The following is a 15,327-nucleotide window of genomic DNA, read 5'->3' on the forward strand; positions in this document are numbered from 1 at the left end:
TGTTGCCACGGCAACACCAGCCGACGCAGCCACAGACAGCAGCCAGGAGGGGGCGCTGTGCCGGTGGTTCCAGCTGTGCTCTCAGTGTCCGCAGTCATCGCTCCTCTCTGCGTGCACCGGGGCTACGGAAGGGGGGCAGGACGGAGGTCGCACAGCCGGGGGGGGGAGTGATTAAAACTCTCCTGATGAAAAGAGAAGGGCTAAAAATAGACCCTCCTCTCCTCCCACCCACCCACCTCCCCAAATGAGGACAAAGACAGCTCTGGATCTGTGCGTGCATACACAGGTCTGAAATGCACCTTTTATGGCCAAATAGAGTGTCATACATAGTTAGGAGGAGTGGTGATGCAGTGGCTAAGACCTAAAGCAAAACACACACTGCATGTTTGAATGCCAGGTGGAGCACAGGAACCCGACCCGAGTCAGTAAATATCCAGCAGGACAAATACGTAAAAAGACCACTCGGGTTTCATCAGAGAAACGCCTCTGCTGAGCAAACTAACTATCACCTGGTAAAGTAGTGGAAAGCCTGGAGTGGCTTAAAAACCCACAGTTAGCAACCGTGGAGACACTGTACCAAATAAAGCCAACTGCGCTCCAAAAAACGCCACAGTAATAACAGTATCAATAGCCATGTCAAGGAAGAATGTTCAGGAAGAGATGCATAATGGACAAATGATGGCTTTAACATACTGTGTACGTAAATATGCATGTACAATTGCACATAAAAACTTTTTTTTTTTAAGTCTTAATAATAGATTTCACCAATAAATTGAGCATTTCAGTCTTTATTTCACAAGCTGCTCATGTCATTCTTCAAGAAAATAAATCCTAATAATATTATAATAACTGAGTAATGATAGTCTGGTCAATATTGATGGGACAGCACCAAGGCAACACTGACTTTGTGACTATGCAGCACCTTTGCCACACATAACCACAATGCACCTGTGGGTTAAGAATGTGGCAGAAGATAAAGGGAAAGGTGTGCTGTAGGGAACGGTGTGGTTATCTTACCTGGAATGAGGAACTGAAAGGGGAAACTGTGGTCACCCTGTGCCAGAGTGCCTGCGGAACAACAGAACAGACACATTACATGACATGTCATTTGGCTGACGCTTTTATCCAGAGCAACTTACAGTTGATTAGACAAAGTAGGAGACAATCCTCCCCTGGAGCAATGCAGGGTTAAGGGCCTTGCTCAAGGGCCCAGCGGCTGTGCGGATCTTACTGTGGCTACACTGGGGATCGGACCACCGCCCTTGCGGGTCCCAGTCATGTACCTTAACCACTACACTACAGGCCGTGTACAGGCCTACGCTACAGGCCGCCCCATCCCAACACAATAGCTTGTTAGCACAGTAAACAAGTACATGCAGTATCTTCCATTTCACAGATGACCGGTATCTGAGTCCTATAATATTAATAATGTCAACACTGTCACTGAACACACACACATCTGTTGTGATTTGCTGCTGGAGGAGGTGGCTGGTGTGAAGAAAAAGGATTGTCTTGGCATCCATGAGTCAGTGTGCATGTGAGTGAGAGGGTGGCGAGTAATCAAATAAGAGGCAAAATCCGAACTTCAGAGGGCCATAGGGACTATGAACCAGAAGGCATTTGGCTTTTCGGTCACAGGGCAGTGACACATCATTTATTAGACCATAGGCATGGTATAGACCACTCAATTCTGCAAGAATTATGGCTCAGGAGGCAAATGTAATGTATTCGCCTGAACTGTCTTTGGTACGTGAGGGAGGCAGTGCTACAGTTTAAGGCCTTTTTCTCCTCAGGTTAAACTATGATCACTTCTTCCATTTGATCTGCCTGGGCTCTGAGCCCTGAGCCAAGCCTGATATCATATCAGGCTGGCTGTTCCACCCTTGACACACCCAGGTAGGTTTTCTTTACCCATGGCTTGCACCAGGTACACCCCCCCACATCTTCACATATTCACAGATAGACACACACACACATGTGCAAACATAGCTATATACACACATTCAGACACACACACACACACACACACACACACACACACAAACATACTCACACATGCGCAAACATAGCTATATACACATATTCACAGACACACACACAAACATACACACACACGCAAACATAGCTATATACACATATTCACCGACACACACACAACCATACACACACATGCGCAAACATAGCTATATACACATTCACAGACACACACATACAAACAAGCAGTCTGGTTTATCCCCAACACACACACATTGCATCAGACAGCAATAGGAACGGCTTGTTCTGAGGGAGGCGATGGACAGGGCAGATAGCATAGCCACTGTGAAACATGCCCAACGAGAAAATCCAGCTCCCTGCGTCAAACGACTGTTAATAAATAACTTAATCTGCGCTCACAAAGAATTTCTGACACAATTGTTGTGTCAACCGGATTTTTGTCTTGACACTGACACGGTTACCCACGAGCGCACTTGCAAAGCACCATGGCAGTGTGGTAAATATGCACGAAGACCACGTTTATCTTATCTCAGGTTTGGCGGCCGGCATTGCAGCCCAATTTGAAGGTGAATACGGTGACAGTCAGATCTTCCCTGTCTGATGGCAAACCATTATGGCAAACCACAATATTCAGGACAAGGCAAAACACAATATTCAACAGACAAGCCAACCCACAATATGCCACAGACAAGCCAAACCACAGTATTCCACAGACAAGCCAAACCACAATATGCCACAGACAAGCCAACCCACAATATGCCACAGACAAGCCAACCCACAATATGCCATAGACAAGCCAAACCACAATATTCCATAGACAAGCCAAACCACAGTATTCCACAGACAAGCCAAACCACAATATTCCATAGACAAGCCAAACCACAATATGCCACAGACAAGCCAAACCACAGTATTCCACAGACAAGCCAAACCACAATATTCCACAGACAAGCCAAACCACAATATTCAACAGACAAGCCAAACCACAGTATTCCACAGACAAGCCAAACCACAATATTCCAGACAAGCCAAACCACAGTATTCCACAGACAAGCCAAACCACAATATGCCATAGACAAGCCAAACCACAATATGCCACAGACAAGCCAAACCACAATATGCCACAGACAAGCCAAACCACAATATTCCACAGACAAGCCAAACCACAATCTTCCACAGACAAGCCAAACCACAATATGGTCACATGACACACAATGACCACTGTGAATGCAAAGTACATTTTTTACACTGTGTATACATTTATCTTTTTGTGAGACAATAGAATAGTCATCACTGGCTTTCAACTACTGTCATTGTGACTCCTGGCTTTTCAACAGGGGGTTCACAGACCCTTGGGGGACCTTGAAGGTACTGTAGGGGATCCCTGTGCAGACATGCTATGCCATGGCAAAATCTATATATTTAAAAAATATAATCCTTTATAACTGATGATGGGGGTCCCCTGGATGCATCTGAGCCTGGGTGGGGGTCTCTGGATCAGACGGTTCACAAAACTTCACAAGTCTTTCCTCACCTCAGCATAAACGGTTTCAAAAGAGCGGCTGAATTGATGCCCCCCCCCCCCCCCCCCCAACCCCAACCCCAACCCCAACCCCGACCCCCCCCCCCCCAGAACGACTCAACCTTGAATATTTCTGTGCTGGTTGTCCTGGAGATGAGAGAGAGAGATGAATCCCTTCAGGCAATATTCATTGAGTTATATCACAACTGAAAGGCCTTTCTGTAGTTTATCCTTGGAGGGAAAAGTAAACTTAAAAATAAGTGCAACAATATTATGCCAAAATCATTCAAGCAGTGATGAAGGGCCTTTTTAGTGTTCACTTCTCGCATACAGAATCAACGAGAACAAATCTCGCAGCAGGGGCCCTGGAAAATGATAAATAACTTGGACCACAACAGGCAAAAATCCACTAAAATATATCTAGTTACAAAACAACTCCCAGATAAATGGATCTATAACCTACAATCAAGATGGAGGCTGTACATGGTGCTTTGGAAGTGGCACAGAGGCACTAACCATCACAATAATGAGACAGGCAGCCTGTATTCCATACGAAACTGCTCGTCCCTGGCGAGGGAAACACTCTCAGCAAAGCAGAGTATTAAGGGGAAAGATCCGATCCTCTCATCAAAGAGTGCCAGCAAAGCTTTTCACTGGACTACGGTCTCTGAGGGAAGTCAGGCACCCTTGAATATGCGCGCACGCACACACGTTTAATAAGACAGTATTTACGTCAGAACGCTGCTGTGACACGAGCGGCCTTCTGCATCGGGGCGATGTCTCAGTGTCCACCGTGCCTCTGAATGATGAGCAGCGCTGTGCAGCGGAGTGAGGAAAGGAAAGAGGCAGAAATGAAGAGGCATATTAGCTCCGGGAGAAAGCGGTGGCAGACAAGAGGGAGATCGTTAGTGTTCCTCCATCACAATCAGCACTCTGCCCGGGAGAAGCAGAGCATTGTGGGATTTGTTCAGGAGATCGGTGCACAGCGGACCTGCATCAAATACTTAGCATGTGAAATAATTTAACCCTCCAAAACAATCACAACCGATCATTAGTGAAGTAATTGCAACCCACCCCCCAGGCCCCCCACCAGGGCTCCAGGCTCCAGGGAGGTGATGTCATCTGTTGTCGTGGACACCGTGTGCTGTGCTACAGCAGAGAAAGAAACAACAGGCCATCTCCCACACTCAGCAGCAGGTATACCAGATCCTGAACCCACACCGGGCAACTGTGCTCCAACTATACTGTATACCATTCGCCCGGTTTATAACCAAAACGTTGTGGGTTCGGCTCCCATTGAGAAATGCTATGCTGAATTGCTTCAGTGAAATATCCAGCTGCATAAATGAACTGTACATAGAAATGTCATCTGAGCATGTCTCTCTAGATTAGCGCGTCTGCTAAATGCTGAAGCGCAAAATGTAAATGTTAACACACTCCAGTCAGTCAGTTCCTGAATGTACATCAGGGTTCTGCCTGCCAGAAAATCTGAGCCATGACTGTATGTAACAGGCCAGAGCTTACAGGGTCCCGCTGCCTTCTGAGCATGGGAAACGCTATGCTGAATGTTCCCCAATAAGCAATACTGAACTGGTGAGGGAGGGAGGTACAGGAGGGATAAACATGCCCATTGACAGTGCTCTTTCCCTGGGTGTGGGTGAGACAGCAGTGACACTGGAGCACAAAACATCTGGTGATTCATATGAATGAAAAGCGCCATTGTCAAAAACAAAGCACCAGGCACGCTAAAGCCGTCATTTTTGCTCCAGCTAACCTGCAAGTAAGAAAACTAGACAGTCACAAATTCACAGGCACGCGTTGAGCTAATTGGCTGAATGCAGCCATTTACCACAGTACTGATATTTCTATGGGAATAAAGAATAAAAAAAGCACAAAGCAGTATAAACACGAACACGGCTTTTAGTTAATTAAACTGCTGGAAAAAACATCAGCAAGGACACTGAGTGCACTGAAGGGAATTACTGAATGGAAATATTGCGGAAAATGGCCTCAGGTTGGTTGGAAACAGGTTTATGAAAAAGCCCTGTGTCATTTTCCCCTCCACGTTCACGCTCACAAAAGGAAGGCACGCACACCTTCATGCACAGTCCTCTAGGCAAGTTACTCTTCACTTTTATTGGCTCTGAACAGCAGAAAGCGATTCACCAAATTCTCCTGGTGAGCCCATGTGAATGGACCCATTCGTACCGCCCCCGTTATCAGCAGGGCCAACATGACTTTAAATAGGCGACACAGGATGGTCTTTTTATTTTTATTTTTTAATATTACTAAATAAAATACATTAGAAAAAGAGAATAAAACCGTAAACTGTGTTTGTCACAAACTTGTCAGGCCTTCAACTGGTTAGTGTACTAGCTTGAATTTATGAGTCTTTTTTTTTGCCAGAAATGTATGGGTACAAAACACCTGATCAGAGCCACAAACCTGCCGCTCTTCTTGGTCCTAATCCAAGCCCCCGCCAAAACTTGACTCCCTGATTCAGTTTCCCCCTACAACAGGGCCTCCCTCCTTCCAGTTCCCCCTCTCAGTAAAGCTGGAAAAACCTGTTCTGAATGCCATTCCTTGGTGCTCAGCTTCAGGGAAGCACAAACAGATGGCACAATGGAAACCTTTTCCATACCGGCCTGCAGCCCCCAAACGTACCCGTGAATGCATGCTGGTAGGGGGCTGCGTTTACACACATACAACACACCCCTCAGCCAATCAGGCTGCCTCACCACCACGCGCCATTCAAGAACGAATCAGGACAATCTGTAAGCTGAGCGGTTAGTATAATTGTGCAGGTGAATGGCAAACCACTGAGCCAATATTGACACTGGATTGTATTTTTATTTTTTTTAAAGCAGTCACAACCTTTTAAACACTGGAAAAGGTATTGGGAGATTTTTGTACCTAAAAAGGAATGCTTACAAGTATAAGCTCCTCATATCTATACTCAAATGTGGATGTGTGTCGTTGATGTTTTGGAGATATTTTTCTGCCAGTGGCCCAGGGGTACTAGTTAAGATCAATGGCAGAAAATGGCAGAAAACCTGGTTGCCTATGCTAAGAGGCTAAGACTTGGTCGTAGGTAGATTTTCCAGGAGGACAATGACCTCAAATATACTGTAGATCAACATCCACACAGAAATGGTTAAGTAAAAACAATATCCGTGTTCTGCAATAGCAATCTCAGTCTCCGGACTTAAATCGCATCGCCTGAACTGAAGAGGGCAGTCCATAGGCGCAAAGCCAAAAATATCAAGATCTTGAAAAAAAACTGCATGGAGCAATGGACAGAAATTCCTCCAAATGTGTTCTCTAACCTTATCACAAATGATAGGAAAAGACTCACAGCTGTCATCCTTGCCAGTAGTGGTTGCACAAAGTATTAAACCAGGGGTTCAATCCATTGAATCATTAATAAAGCCCACTACTTCACACATGGCGAAAAATGTTATTTCAATAACAGTAAAAAAATTTTTGTTCACCATATTTCTTGTGCATATAAATCAAGGGTGCCACTGTATATACAACATTACGGTGATGTTGCATATAAACTCGCTGGTCTGGGAATGTTGCTACTCAATTATGTGTATCCCGCACTGCTGATTACTCAGGATAAGAGCATCTGCTTAATGGATGGAATGTAATGGTTTGGACTTGGGTCTGAAGCCAGGGTCTGCTGGTTTTGGTTTTTAGCTTAAAACCAGTCAAGAGTTTACACACCAGAAACCAGGTGAGCCGATTCAACAGTGTAATCAACTGCTTTAATCGATCGATTAAGTGCTATGCGTCAATAGAAACCTGCACACCCTGCGGCTCTCTAGACCAGGGGTACAGATCCCAGGAGAGAGACAAAGCATCATCCACTGTCTGGATTCCCTTTCTGAGAGGATTGCTTGTTGCTGTGGGAACAGAACTGAATAGTTTATGTCATTTTTTAAAATAGGACATCAGGCTAAGCTGAGCCTTCACATCCAGTATCCCTCAACATGAACAGTGCAGGCGGAGCACAAAACCTCATGATCTCAGGAAAACAGGCTGAGACAGAAGGCCTGTAGCATCTTCTGATAACATTAAAACACTCAACACTATAAGACAAACAAACAGACATATACACTGATACACAGACACAGACACACATACACACACAAACACAGACACAAACACAGACACAAAACTACACACAGATAGACACACTGATACACATATACACACACACACAAACACAGACACACAGGGATAAAAAACAGATACACACAGATCCACTCATTGTGACACAGACACACACAGACCAACACAGACAAACACAGACAGACACACAAACACACACAGGGATACAAACAGATACACACAGATACACACATTGTGACACACACACACACACACACACACACACACAGAATCACTGTCACAGCCTCCTGAACTCCTCAGGGCAGCCCTCTGTGCAAGAGATCGACAGCTTTTGAGCCACAGTGGAAGAGCGGGGGCCTGGAGCGGCCCGGTGTGAAGACTCACAGAGGAAACCCGTGAAGAGAGCGGCCGCAGACGGAGGCTCTGTGGAGCAGCCAGGGGACACACTGGTCCGGAGCTCGGATGATGAGTAATTACTCTGGACGCACGTCCTGCTGTGACTGAGAACGGGTCTCAGTGACAAAAGGTCTCCCGGAAAGCGCCGGTAAGACAAGCCACACGGCACGCATTAACAAGCACTTTGCGAGGGCCGGGGAGAGCGGGCTGTCAGCTGAGAGAGGTGACTCCTCCTCGGGGTCAAACACATTACAGCCAGCCTGAAACCAGCTCCCCACACACAGAGGAACCCACACAGAGAGACCACTACTACATCACATTACATTCATTTAGCGAGCAGGCATTCTTACACGGTGATGCACAACAACAGCACCACAGCCAATTCTTTCCCTCCGCATAAATTTGGGTGGGTGAAAGAGTGCACTGTCAGCTAGTATTCCTCTTAATGAAATGGGACATACTAAAAAAAAATATTGAAATTGAATATGAGAAAGATATCCACACTTTCCAATATATGAGTAAAAATACAACTTATTGCACTTTTGGATATTGGATTATTTTCATTATAATACTATGAAATATGTTCACCGTTATACATTTGAAAGAGTCCACATATTTTCTAAATAGTGCAGTACATTCCATGTTTATAATGGGGCTGGCACCTGAGATTAGTTTTCTACACAGATCATTACTGGGACAGGAAGAGCAGCCACCCTCAGTTCAAGGTGAATATCAGTACCCATCGGAAAAGATAAGCACCACAAAATGGTCGCTCCCGGTCTAGATTTTTTCTTTCATACAGAGACTTAGGTTTGTCTTCAAATCTACATTTGTCCTTACACATGAGTATTATGTTTCTTTTTTTAAACATCCGGCCCAATATAACTGGCTCTCAGTGTTAAATATTAACCTGGGTGAAGTTAAGCTGGAGGGAGGTCTCATGTGAAAGCCCACAGATATTTAAACAGTTGAGTTTTTGTGTTCCAGGGCACCCTGAACTCCCCATTTCATGTCAAACACTGAATAAAACCGTATCCTCAGACTTGACACTGGAGCAGCATGTCAGATAAAGAAATCTCCCCATTCCCCAAATGAGTTCCAGTTTTACACAAGAGGAAAAACAGGGGGGTATGATCCTGCCACTTAACAGCACCGTGAAAAAGAAGGTTTTCAGATACCATTTTTATTAAATAAATGAAATAATTTAAAGAAGTGTTTTGAGCTTACCCAGTTTCCTTTTGTCTAATATTACATTTTGACTAATTATATAAAACCATTCAGTGTGACAAATATGCAATAATAGAGGAAATCAGAAGGGGCAAATACTTTCTCACAGCACTGTATAATGTCACCATGAAGCATCTCATTGACATAAACCAACCCCAAATTACATTTTCACAGTTTAAGCCATGTCATATAAAATGATAAGATAAGCTCATTCACTATTCTTACACAAAACCAGAATACCTTTTCCACGAACACATAGCAGAATTGGGTCTAAGAGTTTATAATTGGCATTACAAAGCAGTGGACCTATGAGTATGTGACTGGTCTTTCATGAGCATCCAGAAATTCACACAAAGCAATAATGAGTGCAGCTGTTCAGGGAAAGATTAATTTCTACAGACTGGTTTCCCTTAAAAGTGTGTGGGTTTGTGTGCATTTTTGTGCGCGTCTGTGATTGTGTCCGTGATTGTGTCTGTGATTGTGTCCGTGTATGTCTGCTTGTGTGAGTGGGTCCGTGGGCGTGTGTATTTGTGGGCATATGTGTGTGTCTGCAGGTGTGTGTGTGTGTGTGTGTGTGTTTGTGGGTGTGAGTGTGTGTGGGTCTGTGGGTGTGTGTTTGTGTGCGTGTGTCTCCATGTGTGTGTGTGTGGGTCTGTGGGCGTCTGGGTGAGCGTGTGCGTCTGCAGGTTTGTGTGTATGTGTTTGTGGGTGTGTGTGTGTGTGATTATCTCTCTCAGGACACAAACCTTTGTCTGCAACTGACAACGTGCTGCTGAAGTACTGCTCCTCCATGGCCCACGACGTGTCGTTCATCTTATTGGAGACGCCACAGGAGCCCAGACAGTTCACTTTAATCGCTGCAAGGAGACAAAACACAAGGGTCAATTTACTCTTACAATGCATCTGCCCACTTATACTGCATCTGTAACAACATACCCACACACAACCACTCCATCTTGAATACACCTGCATGAACTCAGTACACCTGTTCACATCCAATACACCTGTACACGTTCTATACACCTTTATCTGGATGCTCAACTGTACACATGAACACTTCCATTATGGCTGCTGTGAAGATCATTTTCAGACAGGATTCCTGTGAGAAGTAGTTTTTCTTTCTGTGCCCTCTGTATCTTTGACAGGCCTTTAAATGTAATTGTTACTGAAATAAGGAAAGTTCTGTGATTAATTTTCAAAATGCCTGAAGCAAGACCTTCCCCCAACCATAAAGACTCTACTTCAGAGATGACTAGGCAGATAGACTCACTTGGTAGGTTCATAATCTTACAGCACTATGAGCCTGACCACGTCTCTCTATGTCATAGTGCTACGAGCCTGACCAGGCTGCTCATAACCTTACAGTACTATGAGCCTGACAAGACTGCTCATAACCTTCCAGCACTATGAGCCTGACCAGGCTGCTCATAACCTTACAGCACTATGAGCCTGACCAGGCTGCTCATAAACGTACAGCACTATGAGCCTGACCAGGCTGCTCCTAGCCTTACAGTACTACAAGCCTGACCAGGTTGATGTGCGACCCACCCATGTGCTAAGGGTAGTTCATTCTGCTGAAGAATCATGATGATGTCATGTCACATGGAAAACTCAAATTGTAAAATGTCCTCCTATAGCGATTTAAAAAAAAACCCCAACACTGGCTAAATGTTGTTTTAAGCAACAAAACAGTAGAATGGTAAGCAGAGATCGATCGGACACATTAGCTATACAGCATCTCCCCTTTCCAGATACTTTGGAGGTGGCCGGGGGGGGGGGAGAAAAAATCAACACAAACATCTATCTTTTACATTACCATGGTGACTGACGGTTGCCCTTGGGTTCACACAATGGTTAATACTTCACACCACTCAACCCTCGACCCAAATGAGTTACAGATTCCTCAGTGAACAGTCAGCAACGCTGTATCAGACAGCACAGTTTGATCTGCTAGCCATCCTGATGCATGGCCCTGAGAGGCTAATTCTATTGGCAGAGCATTAGCCTCTCCCCACACACACAGACACACTGATGCACACATGCGGAAGGGCTGCACTGTGGCAATAATGGGAGGATTAGGCTCGATTGCTTAACACACATCGCACAGCATCCCACCCGCTACGCTATGCGAGGCCAGGCATGCGTCAGGAAACGGAAAGCTGTGGCTTCAAAGTGCCTGCATGGGGAAATTCCGCTGGGGAACATTACTGCACTGCAGCCAAGTCTATTCCCCATGTTTAAAGTGCCTTTGTTGTGCAATCCACGTCAGAGGACAGAGTGCTGGAATCCAGCATTCTCTAATAACCTCTCTGTCTCTCTCTCTCACACACACACATATACACACACACAACCATGCACACAAGTGCCGACACAAACACTCATACACACACACACAGATTTTAATTTGTTTCAAATTGCTTGAAGCAAATTTTCTTGCTTTAGGCCCCCAAACTCCCCTATCTCAGCACCTGTAATGCCAGCAAGTTGCCAGAAATGTCTCTAAGAAATGTCTCTAAGTAAAATGTACCTAAAAAATGTATGGGCCAAACTAAAACATGCCGAAACTGAAATGATATTCGGGTGGCCTGTAGCGTAGCGGTTAAGGTACATGACTGGGACCCGCCAGGTCGGTGGTTCGATCTGTAGCCACAACAAGATCTGCACAGCCGGTGGGCCCTTGAGAAAATGCCATTAATACAATGAAATCTAATGCAATATCGCAAAATAACCTGAAAGTCTGCCCCTTTAACTGACCAAAATCTGATTGGCACACAAGGCAACAGCGCTGGCATCACCATCAATTAACTTTCGGTTTGTGTGCCCCAGCTAGACCACTCATCCATCAGAGCGAGAAGGGACAAGTGCTCTGGGAGATAAATACAGCTTATCTGCATGAGAATTAACCGCACCAGCCACCACTCCACACACACTCCTCACTGAACACCAGCCACCACTCCACACACACTCCTCACTGAACACCAGCCACCACTCCACACACACTCCTCACTGAACACCAGCCACCACTCCACACACTCCTCACTGAACACCAGCCACCACTCCACACACACTCCTCACTGAACACCAGCCACCACTCCACACACACTCCTCACTGAACACCAGCCACCACTCCACACACACTCCTCACTGAACACCAGCCACCACTCCACACACACTCCTCACTGAACACCAGCCACCACTCCACACACACTCCTCACTGAACACCAGCCACCACTCCACAGACACACTCCTCACTGAACACCAGCCACCACTCCACACACACTCCTCACTGAACACCAGCCACCACTCCACACACACTCCTCACTGAACACCAGCCACCACTCCACACACACTCCTCACTGAACACCAGCCACCACTCCACACACTCCTCACTGAACACCAGCCACCACTCCACACACTCCTCACTGAACACCAGCCACCACTCCACACACACTCCTCACTGAACACCAGCCACCACTCCACACACACTCCTCACTGAACACCAGCCACCACTCCACAGACACACTCCTCACTGAACACTAGCCACCACTCTACAGACACACTCCTCACTGAACACCAGCCACCACTCTACAGACACACTCCTCACTGAACACCAGCCACCACTCCACACACTCCTCACTGAACACCAGCCACCACTCCACACACACTCCTCACTGAACACCAGCCACCACTCCACAGACACACTCCTCACTGAACACCAGCCACCACTCCACACACACTCCTCACTGAACACCAGCCACCACTCCACACACACTCTTCACTGAACACCAGCCACCACTCCACAGACACACTCCTCACTGAACACCAGCCACCACTCCACACACACTCCTCACTGAACACCAGCCACCACTCCACACACACTCCTCACTGAACACCAGCCACCACTCCACACACACTCCTCACTGAACACCAGCCACCACTCCACACACTCCTCACTGAACACCAGCCACCACTCCACACACACTCCTCACTGAACACCAGCCACCACTCCACACACTCCTCACTGAACACCAGCCACCACTCCACAGACACACTCTTCACTGAACACCAGCCACCACTCCACAGACACACTCCTCACTGAACACCAGCCACCACTCCACAGACACACTCCTCACTGAACACCAGCCACCACTCCACACACACTCCTCACTGAACACCAGCCACCACTCCACACACACTCCTCACTGAACTCCAGCCACCACTCCACACACACACTCCTCAGTGTACACCAGCCACCACTCCACACACACACCCCCCTCAGTGAAGACCAGCCACCACTCCACACACACACACCCCTCACTGAACACCAGCAACCACTCCAGCCTAGTCCACGCTCTGCTGTAGCGCTGGTTTCTGCAAGTCAAAGCCACGCGGGGAATCCCCAGGCAGATGGAGGGGGTGGCACAAGCAGGCTGGCACCGGTACAATCTGCCCAATCCTCACTGGCCAGACTGCGGTTTCCAGTGAATTTATTTATTATTTCACTTTGCAGGAATAGCCAATAAAGTATTGTTACTGCTACCTGAAGCGTGTTGTAAATCACGCTGGACCTCGAATTCCTCCACTTATACACAACACGTGGATAAGCGGTGATGTAACATGCAGCAGAACACAGAAACAGACCTGTCTGTGACATGCACCACACTTACATGTTGCGTAACATGTGTGGGACAGAACCCCAACCTCCACTGTGCCACAAGACAGGCCAACCACAGTGGAGCATCCTCTGAGGGGGGGGGGACTGACCGTCCCAGATCCTCAGAGACTGCGTTTCAGAGAACACCACCTGCAGCCTGCTTACACTGTACCATTACCCATCCTGTAAGGGAGTCCGGACAGAGAGAGGGTCAAGAGAGGGTGATGAAGGAAGGAGAAGGAAGTCAAGAGGACTGAAATACAGAGACACAAAAGGAAGAGGGAGGGATAGAACTGGAGAGAAAAGGGAGAGGAGGGTGGGGAAAGAGCGAAACAAAATGAGAGTGGGAGATGAAGAAGGAAAGGGAGAGAAACTGAAAAATTATGGTTTTCAAAGTGAGCTGCGTGTGCGTGTGTGTGTGTGTGTGCTTGTGTGTGTGTGTGTGTGTGTGTGTGTGCTTGTGCGTGTGTGTGTGTGTGTGCGTGTGTGTGCGAGTGGGCATGCCTATGTGGGACAAGAATGCATCATCTGTGTAATCACCGCTTGAATCAGGCAAATAAAGCATTACTGTTGAAGAATTAAAATCTGAGTCTGAACCGGAGGGAGAGAAACAGAGAGAATGAGCGAGAGAAGGAAGGAAGAATGACAGTCCGTGATACAGAGATGAGGAGAAAGCGGGACGGTTAAGAGGAGGGAGAGAGAAAAGGCGGGGAGGAGAGAGCTGCCATGTCCCTGCACTTCTTCACCAGTTTTCCGTTGAGCACCAGTGAACATTAGAGCTGTCTGGGACCCCCCCGTCTGTGAGCCACTCGCCTGCTGTACACTCTCCTGTCCAATCGACGGCAGACGACACCGTACACCAGCAAACAACTCACGGATCGATGGAATCAGCAAACAGGAGCCATACAACCTCCCGCCTCCTCAGGGAGCTCTCCGCCCTCATTCACAAGCTCCCCTGCGGGTACACGGGTCTGGAGGAGTGCAGGCAGGGGACACACTTCAGGCGGAGAGAGAGGAAGCCCCACGCTTTGCATTTTGAATCACTTCCTTTTCAGTCGGTGAGAGTCCCCAGCCACAGAGGTCACCCACGGGCACGAGCATCTGCTTCTTCATGGATTTCAACCATACTGGGATTTTATAGGATTTTAAATACAATCCTACAGCATTCTGGCCTCTTCTGATTTCTCACCATTTACAAGTCACTTATATGCAGTCTTTTCTCATCACGTAGACTCCAGTCCTGAAGGGCTGCAGTGGCTGCTGTAGCAGTGATTCATTTCAGTCATTGATTGGGTGAGTCAGCCAGCATACACCATTTCCAAAGCTGAATTAACTGGGAACTACAAGACCATGAGATTGCTGCAGCCCCATGGGACCGGAGCCTGACACCAAGGAA

General features: G+C 46.9%; 1 protein-coding gene across 1 annotated transcript in view; it reads right to left on the minus strand.

Moving 5' to 3' along the window:
* Nucleotides 1-15,327, minus strand: part of arrdc1b (arrestin domain containing 1b) — a 49,042-nt gene that overhangs the window by 10,678 nt on the left and 23,037 nt on the right. Inside the window, exons 2-3 of the mRNA XM_061215599.1 lie at nucleotides 10,024-10,134; nucleotides 1,018-1,068 (exon numbers count right to left, since the gene is read on the minus strand). Coding sequence (XP_061071583.1) covers nucleotides 1,018-1,068; nucleotides 10,024-10,134 — 162 coding nt within the window. The remainder of the gene's footprint in view (nucleotides 1-1,017; nucleotides 1,069-10,023; nucleotides 10,135-15,327) is intronic.

This window comes from Conger conger, chromosome 12 (genome assembly GCF_963514075.1).
Source record: "Conger conger chromosome 12, fConCon1.1, whole genome shotgun sequence".
In the NCBI taxonomy this organism is placed as follows: domain Eukaryota; kingdom Metazoa; phylum Chordata; class Actinopteri; order Anguilliformes; family Congridae; genus Conger; species Conger conger.